Consider the following 16,385-nt stretch of genomic DNA (forward strand, 5'->3'; position numbering starts at 1 on the left):
CCTCCCAAGTGCTGGGATTAAAGGCGTGCGCCACCACCGCCCGGCACATTTACCCTTTTTTAAAAAACCAATTATATATACTAAGGAGTAGTCTGAGAAGAAATCGAAATCTTTAGAAAGGATTGCAGGTAGCCTTTTTTCTATAAATGTTTATTATTATTTTTGAGAATCTCATTTAATATATTTTGCTCATCTCTATCCTGCCTTATACCCAGCTACCCCCACCCAATCTCCCTCCCAACTTCATGTCACTTTTCTTTTTACATATTCCACTGAGTCCAGTTAGGGCTGCCTGTGTGCATGTGGGTGTGGGTGCACCTGCTGGAGCATGGGCAGCCTACAGGGGTCACACCCTTGGGTGAACTGATTCTCCCTTTCCCAGGAGCTGTCAGTTGCCAGTAGCTCTTTAGATAGGGGTAGGGCCTCATGAGAGCCTCCCCTGTCCATGCCGAAATGTTGACTGGCTTTATCTTGTGTAAGTCTTGCGTAGGTAGCCACAGCTGCTGTGAGTTCCTGAGTGGCAAGTGTCTAGAAGACACAATTTTAGAGCAGTCTTCCTGATTTCTGGCTCTTAACAATCTATTTTCTTTTAGGCAATTTAGATTCTTTTTAGTGGCTGAGTAATAGTCCATTGTGTGTACATTCTTTTTGTTCGTAAGTTCATCTGTTGACTATACTTTATTGGATTGCCATTTATTGCCTAAGGAGGTAATAGCCATTTAGGCATCTAGGAGAACCAGAAGTTTGTGGCTCTTGATTATAGATTAACAGCCTGAGGAAAAGGTATGGAGATGTGGATTAGGCTTAGGTGAAAAGACACGTTCTAGCAGTGCTTTATGGAGTGGCATCTGTCAGGGCTGTCAGAGCTCATGGTAATATTGCTCTCCTGCTCTGAGTAATTGATTTATTTTTAGTTCACAGTAAATAGAAGATTAGAAAAACTTTTGGCAAGTTCAAAAGCTTTCTTAAAATGTTGATTACCAAAGCTGCAGAGATGGCTCAGCAGTTAGGAGCTCTGGCTGCTCTCTCAGAGGTCCTGAGTTCAATTCCCAACAACCACATGGTGGCTCACAATCATCTGTAATGAGATTGGATGCCCTCTTCTGTTGTGTCTGAAGACAGTGAAAGTGTATTCACATACATAAAATAAATAAATTTTTAAAAAAATGTGGATTACCATACTCAGCAGGAATTATGAGTATTAACGCCAGCTTTCACCTAAGGGTATAGTTACTTTTTAAAACAAACATGAACTTTGGTATTTTGTTTATTTGTTTGTCTTTTGAGACAGGGTTTCTCTGTATAACTCTGGTTGTCCTGGAACTCACTCTGTAGACCAGGCCGGTCTCGAACTGCCACTTGCCTCTACCTTTGCCTCTCTACTGCTGGGATTAAAGGTGTCTGGTACCACCTGGCTTGTGCTTTATTTATTTATTTATTTTTTTGAAGTATAGTTTTTTTTTTCCCTCCTTCCTCCCTCCCTCCCTCCCTTTCTTCCTTCCTTCCTTTCTCTTTCTCTCTCTCTCTCTCTCTCTCTCTCTGTCTCTCTGTCTCTCTCTCTCTTTCTTTCTTTCCTTTTTTTTAAATTTATTTCATTTTTGAGACACAATTTCCTTAAGTGTCCTGCTGACTGGCTGGGAGTTCACTGTGTAGACATGGTTAACCACACCTGGCAAAGTGAACTTTTAATATTTATTCAGCACACATTTATTGAGCATCTATTATGTATGAACACTGCTACATTTAGAGAGTATATGATTCTACCTTGGAGCTTAGATTCGGAAGGGGAAATAGACACTGAAGACCACATAATGGATTCTTCCTCAAATTTCAGGTACCTAGCAATCCCTTTTGTCTTGAAAACTGGTTATCTGTGTCTGCTATAGTCACTGGGATTCTTAGAATCAAGGAAGTATGTAATGTGTGTATTTATAACTGTTAAGTGCTTTGAGAGGTCAGTAAACAGTTTCATTAAGGAAAGCCACGAGGGACATGTGTCTGAGGCCTTGGGAAGGCGTCGTTGGAGGAAGTGGCCTGTCACCTGGGCTTTGAAGGATGAGGGCTGTTCCTCATGGGAGAGGGACTTGTCAGAGAACTTTTCGTAAGCTTGTGAGGTGGAAGGAGTAAGGGTTATTTGGCTTTTACTATTATACACTGTCTCAGTACTTTAGTGAACAGCCCCAGGCCTCAGGTAACCTTGCCAAGTCCATAATGCTTAGATGGGTAAGAGCTGGAATTTCCCATAGTCCCTGACCTCTTAAAGATGCGGATGCTATCATCTGGGGCCTCCAGTTACTTCACTGAGAGAGGGGGAGAAGGAGAGGTTAAAGAACTCAAGCTAGTAGTTTGCAGCTAGGGGCTAGTTTTGTTCCCTGGGATGTTTGGCAGTGCATGTGGACATTTGTGCCTGTCACAGTGAAGGGCAGCCCTGGCAGTGTGAGCAGAGGCTGAGGATGTTGCTAAACTTCCCAGGGCACAGCACAAGCATGATTAGCAGGGATTCGGCTGAGAACCCTGATGATAGACTCTCATGGGTTATGTTTAGGGACATTAGTCTGTACTGAGAACAGTGAGGAAATACTGAAGGTTTTGTGTAGGGAGTGGAGTGATCAAAAGGATGGCTCATTATAGGCTGAAGATCGTATCAGAGAAGAGGCATCAGTGGTTTCAAGGTGAGTCAGGAGCCACAGGTGGTGGGGGTGGTTGGAATGGGGAGATAAGTAGCTGGTGCTCTTGAGTGGCTATGAATTGGTGGCCGAGACAGGACTTGGGTGAATGCATCTGGATAGATGGTAGGGAGAATCAGAATGAGGGGAAGGGCATGATTGCATGTTGGTGTGTGCTGTATTTCAGGTGGCTGTGAGACAGCCACATGGAGACTTCACAGGGTGTTTTGAGAACACAGACTTGGAGCTCAAAGGTGAGGGGCGGCTTTAGCGGATTCTCCATCCTGTGTCTTGTTGGCACACTGGGGTAATTGAACTAATAGTGTGATTGCCACCATCGAGGGTGAGGGAAGGTGACTGCCTTCTCTTTGGCTGAGCTGTAAAGAGTTCCAGGTCAAGTCAGAGTTTTATCTTTGATGCATTTTTTTTGTTTGTTTACTTTATGTATTTGATTTAGATTATTCTGTACAAATTGGGTTTGTCAGAAAAAATAATTCCATGAATCAAAGTTATTTCTCCTTGTAATTTAAAAGTGTTCTCAATGTTGATTCACAAAATTCATAAACTATTGTGAAATAGCAGTTACTTTTTTCAGTTATGAGAAGTAAATGTTTTTCCATTTCTACCCAGTTAAGAAAAATCAAGAATGTCCTTCTTTCTGATTACTGACAGAGCTGGTCTAAGCTGTAACTTTATCCAGAATTCTTTCACGTGTCTCTGTGCATGCACTGGGCCGGTCTCTGCTTCTCCTGTATCCTCAGCAGAGGACAAGAGGGACAGAGATGGGACTGCAGCACTCTTTCTCGCCAGGCAGCCCACTGCTGCCTGCTTCTTAATGACTTCAGGAAGACCAGTATGCTCTCAGTATCTCACTGTCCCTTGATTTGTTGCTGTCTGGAATCAAGGGAGCATGCTTAGGCTAAAGGGTTCATTTTGTCTAGGTGACTCAGATGTTCACTGTCACCTTGGCATTCAGATCCTTCAGTACCAGTACTGTAGATGGGAAGACAGTGCTGTGTGCTCCCCTCCCACCGCCTCCTCACTCCTCAGTACTTTTACGTAGTACTCACATCCCTACTTTGGTTAGATTGTATTATTGCAGATGCTACATTTTGCTTTTCTTGGGCTATTTATTAGTTTGTAATCAGGTCTCAGTAATTAAGCTTCTTAACCTTTGGTTTCATTTATTTGGTAAGATTGTTTTCAAAAGGTCTCTGAGTAAAAAGAAGATACAATTGTTTGACAATTCTGAAAAGATGAGTTACACTTTCTAGATTGTATTGTTTTAGTTTTATCGAGTACACATTAGTGCCTATGTTCAGAAAAATTTAAATATTTGTTCCCAAGTACCAAGCTTTTTAAAAAAATTGTTAAACACAATACATTTCAGAATCTAATTAAGAAAAAGGATAACTCACATTTGGATTGAAGGGAAGTTGCTAGGGACATGGAGTAATAACTCTTATTTGTTAATTTGGAAACCATGGCAACACAATAAATATTATGCCTCTTAATTTGTTCTTCAGTGTTCTTTTGGCCTGAGTGCCATGGAAGAATAAACAAAATTAACAGTAAATGCTGAGCACGCGCTACCTGAGTTAGTCATTTTTCTTGACGGTTTCACTATTTTTTTTTTAGACACAGTCTGACTGTAGAGCCCTGTCTGACCTCAACTTTATGATCCTCCCACCTCAAGCTCCCAAGTGCTGGTATTCCAGGCTCCTGCCTTCACACTCCTAGTGAGTGAGAAAAGATTTACTCCAGCTCAGTGGCCCCAAACTCAGTGGTCCCTTGGGCCTCAGTTCCCTGATTTTTATATTTTGAATCCCAAGTGTCTGCAGGTACAAGGGTGTGGATTAAAACAGGTAGTGGGCTGTGGAGAACTGAACTGCCAGGCTAGTAGCTCATGGCCTATCATATGACTCCATCGCACTGTGTGTACAGTGGTGGTGCTGGAGGAGTCGGCCAGTCAGGAAGGGGGTTTTCTGCTGAGGAGTTGGAATTGACTTTAAACGCTGTGGGTCCACAGTTAGATTAGGCCTCCAGGGCAGTTTCCCTAGTCACCATGGGGAGTGTCTGGGGTCTGGAGGAGGGGAGAGCCTGGGGAGAAAGGTGCTGTTTGCTGTCTCTAGAGATGCTGAGAGCCTGGAGGAAGCTGTGGCAGAGGGAAGGGAGAATGGCAAAGTGTGGAGACTTGTGGGAGCTGAGGAGGTGGGCTCAGGGACTGAGCTGTGGAGGGAGGCTAGGAAAAGGGAAGGAGCCTTATGGGCCTTCATTCATCACTTCAGCATCTGAGTCAAGGGACAGTGATAGAAGCTAGAAGCAAGAAGAGAGACCTTAAAGGAAAGAGTCTATGTTTAATTAGGGATTTATCGAGTCTGAAGTTCGTGTGGGACAGGTTCCATTTCTAATAGCCCATTAGATCACATGGGTGTAGGAGGAGCCTGTTGTGGACATAAAGATTTGCTGAGTTTTATCAACTGAAGTTAGTATCACCCAGGAGAGAAGATAGAATGCAGAGACAGAAGATTAAGCCTGGGAACTCAGTTCTGTTCTAAACTTTAAGGATCTACAAAAGAAATGTGTGTCCACACAGGATTCAGGAGAGGGATATTAGAGAGCACAGAGAAAACCAGAAGGTGTTAGTGCTGCAGGACACCCAGAGCTTTCAGGAGGAATGAGGGGTTAGTGATTTCAGCTGCCCAGAGAGGAGTGAGATAAGAACTTAGGAATTCCACTGGGTTTGGTAGTTAGAGGTCATTAGTGACCTCTGACTGAGTAGTTTCAGTTCAGTGATTTGGGCAGAAGCCAGACTGTAGTCATTTGAACGAAGTGGGAAGTGAGGAGGGAGCTTTGTGAGAACTGGGCTGCCAAGGGAGACTGTGGATCTGAGCTGGGTGTGGGTTCCTTACTCAATTTTTAAAGATGGGACAGACCTGGTCCCCAGTTGTGATGAACAAATAGAAGGAGCAGCTAAGACAGCAAAGGTTGATAGTTGGGATAAGGTCCTGGCTGGGTGAGCCTTACGTGGCAGTTTGGAGGGTGATGGGCTTGGGGCAGCTCTGACCTCAAACAGGAAGGACAGCTCTTCAGTGGCACTTCAGACAAAGGAAAAAAGATAGCATAGAGCCTGGGAGGTCTGAGCTGGGCAAGAAGATGGCCACAAGCTGTATTTTCTACTTCAAGCTCATCTTTAGACACATTTGAAAGATTCCTTCTGTGGTGGGAAAGCATTGGCATAAGAGGAGAAATACCTCATGTAGGAGAGAGAAGAAATGCGATATTGTAGAACTTTCTCCATTGACAATGAATACCATTTCCATTGTATTTCTTAGCAGTGTTCTCCTTCCTGTTTATCTAAAACAGTCTGTATTAGGATGAGACAGTTTTCAGTGGTACCTATTTTGTTTTTGAAGGCCTCTGTGGTTCATAGAGTATATATGTCCTAAAAGCAAAACAAAAGCATGCGCTTGTGCTCAGTAGGTACTCTTCATAAGTTGACGGACCTACCCGGTTTACAGAATGTCTTTATGACTTACAGTTGGTTAACTCTGTTGCCTCTGAATTGTTAGATACTAGATTCATACTGTTGTGAAGTAAACATACCTTGTTTCATACCAGAATAGGAGTCTCAAGTGAGATGTGATATACGGATTTTATCAAAGTAAACAGTGAACACTGCCCAGCTGATCGAGTGGCCCCTCCTTCCTTGTCTATCCAGTGAACAGTTCTAACAGGATAGACAGGCCTCGGTGAGCCTCCCATTGGAATGCTGCAGGAATCTACAGCAACTTTAACCTAGTCACTATGCCTGCTAAACTGAAGCAGTTAAAGAACCTGAATTTAAAATGCAGAAAGCTTGTGAATTCTTTTCGGTATTGGACATGACAAGTTGTATCAAGACTGACTATGTTTTTTTTTTGAGAAGTTTTACTGTGCTTGTTCCTGGGGTTTCAGTAGGTTGATCCAATAGCATATGGCAGGAAGTCTCAAAGAAGGGAGGAACTGAAGTTAGAACTAGGAAGCTTTGTAGCACTCTAGGTTGAGTGGTAAGAGCTGTTGGCAAGAGGAGGAATCTAGGATGGCCTTAGGAGGTCAGGGCTTCCTGACGCTTGAGTGGGATGCTGTGGGCTCCCATGCTGGAGATGGGCACTGGCGAAGCAAGACACCACTAGACAAGGTAGAGTTGATTTCACTCACTCTGGCCTGCTGCTAGCTCATCCATTAGGTGTTAGAGATGGAGGCTTTGATTATGGCTTCTCAGTCAGAGTGTGTGGTGCTGGATCTGAATCCTCATTGGCTCCGAGCTGAAACTATGATCAAAGATGAGCAGAAAGGTGGGGCACAGTAAAAGGAGGTTATCTGCATCTGGTGTGCAGGAGTGGTCAGAGAGCCAGTAGAGCACCCAGGGCAGCTCCGCAGGAGAGAGAACTGGAGCTCATTTGAAAACCACCCAAAGCAAAGCTCTGTGATTTGTCTGAGGAGACTGGCTTACACTACATGTGTAGACAGGTTGTAGTAGAGTGGGGTAACAGTGTGGACTATCAGTGTGATCTTAGGCTGTGGGTCTGGGCTCAGGCATTTGCAGGCGAGGTGATGTTCTTGACAAAGTATTTGTCCTCTGTATCTCAGAGATTGACTTTGTGGATTAGAAGCAATCAGGCATCCAGTCTTACTAATAAGTCAGTGTACAAATGGCAGCAGCCAGAGCAGTGAGATCTCCCTTTGCCCACTGTCTGCAAAGTGTGGCTTTTGTTAATTAATTTTTTTTTTTGAGGTGGGATCTTGTTATGGGATCTTGTTTTTGCTGGATTCAAGATTCTTTGGTCTCAACCTCCAGACCAGCTGGGACTACAGTTATAACTGACTGTGCCAGGTGAAAGTTTGGGTTTTGATCATGAGGAAGTTATTCTGATAATAATGTTTAATTTTAGGTAAGGCTATCCCTTAACAGACTTACTACAGTTTGAGTTGGATTCTGATGTATTTTCATAAGCATATTCCTCAGACTGTATTCCTGGATCATGATATTTAAAGGATTACTTAGTGTTTATTTAGTAAACCCAAGTAATTGGTCCAAGAAATGTTACATATTCTGTGCCCCTCTTTGAGATTCCTGATGTTCACTGTTACTAATATTCTGGCTTAAAAGGAAGTTCAACCCAATATTCTCTAAACCTTCTAGATCATAAAATTTCCTTTCTTCTGTTTATACACCAAACTTTGTGAACTGGAAGTTTGTATATTTAAGTATTTTTCTCGCTCTCTCGCTCTCTCGCTCTCTCACTGTTTGCCTCCCTCTTTCTGTATGTGTGTTTGTGTGTATTTGTGATTATCTTTGAGATAGGTTCTCATATAGCCCAGGCTGGCCTCAGACTTACTATGTAGATAAGAATGGCATATTCCTGCCCTAGCCTCCTAGGTACCAGGATTGCAGATGTGTGCCTCCACACCTTGTAACTTGGGTTTTTTTTTAATGCACTTTTATTTATTAAGAGCTTACCTTATGATATAATTCAATAGGCTAGAGAGCTAAGCAGTGGCTCTCAGTGGCTAAGAGCACTGACTACTCTTGCAGAGGATCTGGATTTGATTCCCAGAACCCACATGGTGACGTACAACTATCTGCAACTCCAGGCTCAGGCAATCTCACATCTTCTTCTGCCCCTGGTCACTGCATGTGCATGGTGCACAAGCATACATACAGGCAAAGCACCCATGCACATAAAATAAAGACTAAAAAAAGGATATAACTCAGTGACCAACACATGTTCCATTTTAGGATATTGCATGCTTTTAAAATCTGCTTAGTGTGATGTACAGTTATCATCTTTTATCTAATTGGAAAGCATTTCATCAGCCCTTGGAGAACTCCCTTCTTTAATTAGCAGTTACTCCCAGCTCATCCTTCCCTGGCAACCAGTAGTCTAGTTTCTGTCTGCATAGATTTGCTTATTCTTGGTATTTTATAGACATAGAATCACATGTCACTTTCGTATCTGCCTTTTCTCACTCAGCAAAATATTTTCAAGTCTTATCTATGTCGCAGCCTTTCTGAGGCTGTTTGTTTCAGTGGCTGAGTAGTATTCCAGTGGTGGACTCCCACATTTGTTCACCCACTCGCCAGCGGCTGGAGGGTTGCTTATCTCTGTGTTTGGACTGTTATGAACCGAAGTCTTGTGAATACTTGGGAACATGGTCTTCATCTCCCTTAGGTTCACAGCTAGGAGTAAACACTGGGCTTTATGGCAGCTGCATTTAACTTATGGAGAAACAGCTACACGTTCCCAAAGCAGCTATATACCACTGTACACTTCCAGCTGCATTGTGTGGGTTTTGATCTTGCCACGTTCTTGCCAGCTCAATTACTTTGCCTTAAAAAATAATTTGTTTTGTTAAAGCCATTCTAGTAGCTGTGACTGGTGGCTCAGTGGATGTGAGTATTTTTCCATCTTTTCTTCCCTCTCCTTTCTCATTAACACCTCCCCCCCCCCCCTTTTTAATGAGTCTTAAAATATGTGACAAAGTTTTGGTCAAGTTCTTTCCATTAATAAGTACTGAATAAAAACAACAGTTATGACTCAAAGCTTCCATATACATAGAAACATGTGTCCACACAATGTTGTTTCCTTCTGAAGGTTTCTCCATACTCATCTTTCATGAGATGCTCTCTTCTCACTGACTAGGTACGGAGTGTTAGGGATGATACTTGGCCTGTCCTGGAGCTCCCTGGGCACAGTTGATGGCCTCCCCAGCTCTTGTCCTTCTTGGAATATTGTCAAGGAAGCTTCTTAACAGGCGGCCTTGCTGGGGACCTTACCAGTGATGACAGCTGCGCCAGCTTTCAGCCTCGCAGCAGAACAGCCAGCAGGAGCCTTATCTTCAGCATACTCCCAGCTGAGTGAGGCTGGTACAAACTGCATGGATTTAGACTGGATGGCTCAGGATACTGCTTCCAGTGACAGGTCTGGGGTCTCTTCTTTTTTTGCTGTTATTTACAGCATTGCCTGGACAAACATGTTTAATGAACAGCTCCCTCAAGAGTAGCTTCACTCAAACATTCATGGTGTTATTTCAACACTTCACTTGTGACATAGGCTGGAGAAAGGCAGCCACTATACTGCATTTGGGAACTCTAGTTTCCCTCAGTTCACAGGGACCATATCAATACCCCCAGTATTGTGAACATTCTGGAAGGGCAGGCACAAAGGCTTGTAGTTCTAGTTCCTGGTGGCAGGATTCAGTCTGTGCTTCAAGTGTGTGGTTCTACTGGCATTGCCACCTTGCGAGTGACATTCCATCCTGTGAACAAAGGCATGTTAGCACTTGACTTAGACTAGGAATTTGGTACAAATGCTCAATATGAAGGTTGTAGCTCATTTTCTTAGTGTGAGTGCTGCTTTAATAGCTGCAGGGACCAACAGGGACCCTGGCTGCCCTGGAACTCCTTTTGTAGACCAGATGGGCCTCAAACTCAGAGATCCACCTGCCTCTGCTTTCCATTGCTGGGAGCTTTTTGAGGGACCACCTTTAAATTTACCAACATCAGCAGCAACAATCAAGGCAGCAAACACAGTCCGTGCTGATACATCTGTCATTATATCGTATATAAAAGTCTATGCTCTAGGGCATCAATGCTAGTCACTTAATACTTGCAGGTCTCAGATGTTCACAGGAGATGTCCGTGGTGACAGCTGCTGAAGCTTAGCCCTCACTTCATCTCAAGTCCCAGACACATTCAAAGGAGCCCCGTGTCCATCTCAGCTGCCTACTTCATACGCTTTACTTTTTTTTATTTTATGTGTCTAAGTGCTTTGCTTGCATATGTCTGATACACTACAAGTATACGTGGTGCTCAAGGAAGTCAGAAGAGGGCATTAGATGACCTGGAACTAGAGTTACAGATGGTTGTGAGATGCCATATGGGTGCTAGGAACTGAACCCCAGGTCCTCTGCAAGAACAGCAAAGTGCTCCTAATCACTGAGCCATCTCTAGGCATCTCTAGGGCCATACTTCACAGAATTTTAAATGTTTTTCTTTTTTCTTTCTTTCTTTTTTTTTTTTTTTTGGTTTTTCGAGACAGGGTTTCTGTGTGTAGCCCTGGCTGTCCTGGAACTCACTCTGTAGACCAGGCTGGCCTCAAACTCAGAAATCTGCCTGCCTCTGCCTCCCAAGCGCTGGGATTAAAGGCGTGCACTGCCACTATCTGGCTAAGTGTTTTCTTTTTCTTTTCTTTTTTCCTACTACGTTTACAGACCAGCTGGGCAGGAGGGCTAGACTAGCCTGCATCTACATCTCCACTGATCCTGGTAGATGGAGCTCCTTCCTTCCCATTTTCATTTAGGGAGTTTTCATGATGGCTGTGTTTTGGTACCAAATTCACTGCAAAAGCCTTAGAGTTTGTGTGTGTGTGTGTGTATGAATATATATATATATGAATATATATATATATGTACTTAGTGAGATCTCTCTATGTTGCCTATTATGCTGCAGGACCTGACTGAACTGCCATGGTCCTTCTCCCTCAGCCTGCTAAGTAGCTGAGACTAACTGAGATTACAACACTTAGTGTGGGTTGTTATTGTTTGAGGCAGTCTCTACTTAGGCTAAGCTAGCTTGAAGCTGGATGTGTAGCCCAGACTGGCTTCAAGTTTACAGCTCTTCTGCCTCAGCCTCCTGGGTGCTGGCATTTTAGTTGTTACATCCTTCATCAGCCTTCATGTGCCTCATATTTCAAAGTACAGCCACCAGCATCACTTTTAGAGAGCTGGTCCTATGACCTGAGTGCACAGGAGACTTCTCAACCTGAATTCCAGGTCCACATTTTTACAAGTTAGTGTTAGGAATTAGGGTCATTTTAGACTAAAAACATAAGTGATTTAAGGTTTCCAAATATTATTATTTCATATGTGATCGTTGTCTATATGATCACTTCTCAACTTAGCTAAATCTTTTTTGGTGAAATATGCATGGCATGGAGCTTACCATGGTACCATTTTGAGTGTGCATTCCTGTACATTATGTACATTTTGTATATTTATATTTTGTAACTCTCACCTCAATCCTGCAGAACCTCTGTCCCTATTAAAAACTGGAGTCTTCACTCCCCTTCCTTCTAGCACTTAGCAACACCCTTTGTTCTCTCTCTACGAATCCCATCTTAGGTACCTTACATAAGCACAGTGATAGAATAGTCATTCATCTGGGTCTACCTTGCTTCATTTAGAGTCTTTATAAGATTCTTCTGTGTGATCCTATCAAAAAGTCCTTCCCTCCTAAAGACTGAGCAATATCCAGTCATAGGTCTTAATGTAATTTGCTTATCCATCCATTAATAGACCTTTGGTTGTTGTCACCTTGTGGTTTTGGGGACTATGACACTGTAAATATTGGTGTATAAATGTCTGTTTGGGCTGGACAGTGGTGGCGCATGCCTTTAATCCCAGCACTAGGGAGGTAGAGGCAGGTGGATTTCTGAGTTTGAGGCCAGCCTGGTCTACAGACTGAGTTCCAGGACAGCCAGGGCTACAGAGAGAAACCCTGTCTCGAAAAACCAAAAAAAAAAAAAAAAAAAAAAAAAAAAAAAAAAAAAATCTGTTTGGGTCTCTGCTGCTAGTCTTTTGTATTTTGATTAGTAAAATAAATCTGCATGTGCTTTTCCCATGGATTTTACTCTGGGTGAAAACCCTGCTGTTACCCGCTGTGCTCCTGGGTGTCCACTGAAGTGTGGCAGTTGCAGAGCGCAGGCTTTGTCTGCTGGGTTGGACCCAGCCTCGGCTCCTCAGTGTCTTATAGCAGTGTATGGGAAGAACCAAATCAAGTTGTTTTAAACCCTGTTTCTCTGTGTTAAAAGTGTGGCTTACACACCATCCCCACAGAGCCAGATGAAGCAACAAGAGGAAGACCGTGGAAGTCTCTCTGAGTGCAGGGTTTCCCCTTTGCTTGTTAAAGAAATACAGTTGAACAGATTTCAATAATCTATAATTTAGGTTAAGTCTCATTTTAGTGTAGATTGTACAGAATTGACAGCAGATCCTGGAGGAATAGAATCACTATTTTTGAACTGAGTTTCTAACAGAGACTAGAAGAAGAAAGCTAAAGTACATAGAATGAAAATTCTTACTCATTGCCATGGCTATAATGTAAAAAGTATTTGAAAATTTTATTACTTTGTAGATTCAAATGCATTTGCAATCTACTAAGATATAACTAAGCCTCGAAGTCTTTTTCTGTCAAGTACAAACATTTGTAAGAGAGTACTGCCAGAATAAGGGTAAATAGTTAATTGTTGGCTGTGCCTTGCTAGCCCAAACTCATTTCTTTCTAGCAGTCTTGTCTCCCAGGGCAGAGGTTGGTCACCTCATACTGTGGATTCTAGCACTTACTGTAATTGCTTATGAGATGGACTTTTTTAGGCACTGGCTGAGTCTGTTCTTATGGATGGGCATAAATACAGCAGCACCGAGGGAGGCGTCTCCTGTAGCTCGGATTAGACTAAGGATGTGACCAAGGACAGGGGATCACCACGAAGCAGAGACCCGAGAGGTTTGAGTGGCCCATGTAGCACCTCAAACTGCTTAGGAATTTCCTCGATATCCTGGCTATAGACTGAAATACACTTTTTTCCCTCCAGCAAATGGTGAGGCATTAAAGTTGTGGGGTGCCAAAAGGCATGAGGTTCTAGAAGGTTTTATGTGTGTGGGTGTTTTGCCTGCATGTATCTCTTGTCTTCTATTTGTGTGCCCAAAGAGGGCATTATGTTTCCTGGAACTGGAGTTACAGACAGTTGTGAGCCACCATGTGGGTGTGTTAAGAACTGAACTTAGATCCCTGGCTGTCCTGGCTCTATAAACCAGGCTGAATCCAACTCCCAGAGATCTGCGTGCTTCTAGCTTATTTTTTAATTCTTTTTTGTTTTTGTTTTTGTTTTTGTTTTTTGAGACAGGGTTTCTGTAGACCAGGCTGGCCTTGAACTCAGAAATCTTCCTGCCTCTGCCTCCCAAGTGCTTATTTTTTAATTCTTAAAAATTGTTTTTAACACATTGTGTACGTGTGTGTACACGTGTGTGTGTGTGTGTGTGTGTGTGTGTGTGTGTGTGTGTGTGTGTGTGTGATGATAACTTGCATGGTTAATTTTCTTCTTCTGCCATGTATGTCCCAGAACCTTTACCTGCTAGGTCATATTCCCGTATCCCCCACCCCCAAAAGACAAGGTCTCTTTATGTAGTCCTGGCTTGCCTGGAACTCACTCTTTATTATAGGGGGCTCCCACAGTAGACCAATGTATGATTCTACTCATGTTAATCAGGCCTATGTACCGAGCATGGTCAGGGAGTCACTTAGAAAAGCAGAGTAGCTGAGCCACCCACATCTCAGCCTATGGAGAAGGATGAGTTTTGAGGAGCTGCTTAGATGAGCCACCCTGTCAGTTAACCTTCCACTATGTGGAAGCTCTCCTGAAGGCTACACAGCCATGAGCAGTTGGGGCAGATTCTCAGCAGAAGGAGGGAGGGGGCTAAGATGTGAGGAGCCTTGTTTCTGCTTCTACCTCTTCCGTCCTGCCCTTGCCGCCTCTCCACTTCTTACTTTAACTATAGGCAACGGGAACCAGTAGAGGGTTTTAAACACCTGGGTGGGGTCAGGGACGTCTTTGTCAATTTTATGGTCATATAGAGGATGGATTATAGGGCAGATTCTAGAGAGATGGTTTGAAGATGGTTGTAATCCAAGCAGGAGGCAGAGCTGAGCTTTCCTGCTGTGACTCCATTTACATTAAGTGTGAGGACATCAGATTATTAGAGATTAGCAGTTGTTTGGAGCTAGTGGGGTATAACAGGGAGTAATTTATTCATGTATGTGGTTGTTTGGAGATAGTGGGGTTTAACAGGGAGTAATTATTCATGTATGTGGGCCTTCTCTTTGAGGTTCTTGAGTTAATGGTCTAAAACCCACCAAATTATATTCTTCAAAATGTTGAGTTAGTCTGCATTTATGCTGCCCTGAACACACCTGGTCAGCTTTAAAAATGGTGCATTACATTTGATGCTTAAAGTATGTCTTAGTTTAAGAGGGATGGGGTGGCATGGAGGCAACGGGGAATGGGTGAAGACCTTGAAACGAGCAGAGTTCGAGACAGTCAGTGATAGCGAGTTTAAATATTGGCAATACTGAAGATCAAATAATAGCTGTTTCTCAAGTTCTTTGAATGATTGAATTGCTAAGAAAAGAAATGAAGGAACAGAGCGAGGTTTGGGGAAGTAAGAAATGAGCTGTGTATTAAGTGTGTAGTGAAGGCAAGCAGCAGAAGATAATGGCCCTGACATCAAGACTTGAGACCAGAGAGAGAGGGGAATGTATGAAAGTTGATTGAAGTCAGGCAAGCTTGTTAAAAATGATATTTTCTTTCTCCAAAAAAAAAAAAGATTTTTTGAAAAATCATTTTTGTTTGTTGAAAATATCATTGTTTGTTGAAAATGGGAAGATATGTACCATTGTCCCTTGTCCTCAAGTCTGGTCTGTAAGTTCTTTTGCCTTACTTTTTGTAAAACTGAGATTTATGTTACTTTTCAGGCAGAAGCAAGGCTGGCAGCAAAGCGGGCCGCCAGGGCGGAAGCAAGAGACATCCGCATGAGGGAACTGGAACGACAGCAGAGAGAGGTAATGGAAGCCGCCTTTGCTGGTGCCTATGTGTTGCATGTGTGCAGTGTATTGGGGTGGGGGAAGGAAATGATGAAGGTGAGATCTCATGGTCTCAGATCTCCATTTCCAGGGCAGGAGCACAGAGAGCTTTTGTGAGACCCAAGGCATTACAGTGAGATAGGGATAGGGAGTTCCCCACTTGGACTGACTCTTCCTCAAGGCGCAGTCTCCTCCTCTGAACGCAGGTCTGAGGCTTGCCCTTCTAGGTGAGCAACTGCTTTTTCTTTTTAGATAAACCAGTTCAGAATGAACACAAAGAGAGGAGGGGGCGTTGCAGAGCACATAAGAAAAGGACAGTTGTTAAAAGCACAGGAGCCCAGGGTGGCAAAAGTAAGGCCCCTTATTCTTCACTCCATAATTCCAATTCTCTGCCCTCACAGTAATCAATTTAGTAAGTCTGTTCTGGACATTTCCTGTGTTTTCTTACTTGTAAACACAGTTTCTGCCAGCATTGCTACTATGCTCACTGTCAATTCTATTTCCATAGAATGGGGGGAGACACCTCCATAATGGATCTTTGTGCTAAATGGGGAACTTTTGGAATGGAAGGTTTTACATGAGATGTGTGCAGGTTCAAGCAGACACATCACAATGAGCTAGCAGAATCCTCATGCTTACCATTTTGAGGCATATTTGATAAGGTAGGGAAATGTTCATGGAAAAATATGGGGGGAAACCCCAAACTATAAAATTGATAGGATACCCCAACACAAAAAAATAAAGCAACCAGTGCCTATATCTAGGGTCAGAAAGAACTGGTTTCATCAGTACTTTGGTTTGATGTATGAAATTATAATGGGTTTCATTATGTTCTGTAGTTTACAGATTTATATTATACTTTTGTCATCAAAAAAGTGGAAAAAAGTAAAATGGGTAAATGGAAATTAATCTGATATAGCATACTTGTTAACCTTTCTGTCTGACATGGACTTGAGTCTGAAAACACTCACACAAATGTTTCAATATTGTATTTACATATGTAAAATGTAAATTTACATTGTATTGAAAAACATCTGTGG

The 16,385-nt window shown here is 42.9% G+C and overlaps 1 protein-coding gene across 21 annotated transcripts in view; it reads left to right on the forward strand.

Annotated features, from left to right (window-relative positions):
* Lrrfip2 (LRR binding FLII interacting protein 2) overlaps positions 1–16,385 on the forward strand; it is a 103,722-nt gene that overhangs the window by 23,936 nt on the left and 63,401 nt on the right. For 19 of the 21 annotated variants that reach the window (XM_031344283.1, XM_031344284.1, XM_031344275.1 and 16 more), the window contains exon 4: positions 15,238–15,324. In XM_031344283.1, coding sequence (XP_031200143.1) covers positions 15,238–15,324 — 87 coding nt within the window. Of the gene's footprint in view, positions 1–2,740; positions 2,793–2,812; positions 2,921–15,237; positions 15,325–16,385 lie in introns of those variants that run through there. The other 2 variants (XM_031344267.1, XM_031344263.1) reach the window with 2 other exon arrangements.

Source organism: Mastomys coucha, unplaced genomic scaffold (genome assembly GCF_008632895.1).
Source record: "Mastomys coucha isolate ucsf_1 unplaced genomic scaffold, UCSF_Mcou_1 pScaffold23, whole genome shotgun sequence".
Classification (NCBI taxonomy): domain Eukaryota; kingdom Metazoa; phylum Chordata; class Mammalia; order Rodentia; family Muridae; genus Mastomys; species Mastomys coucha.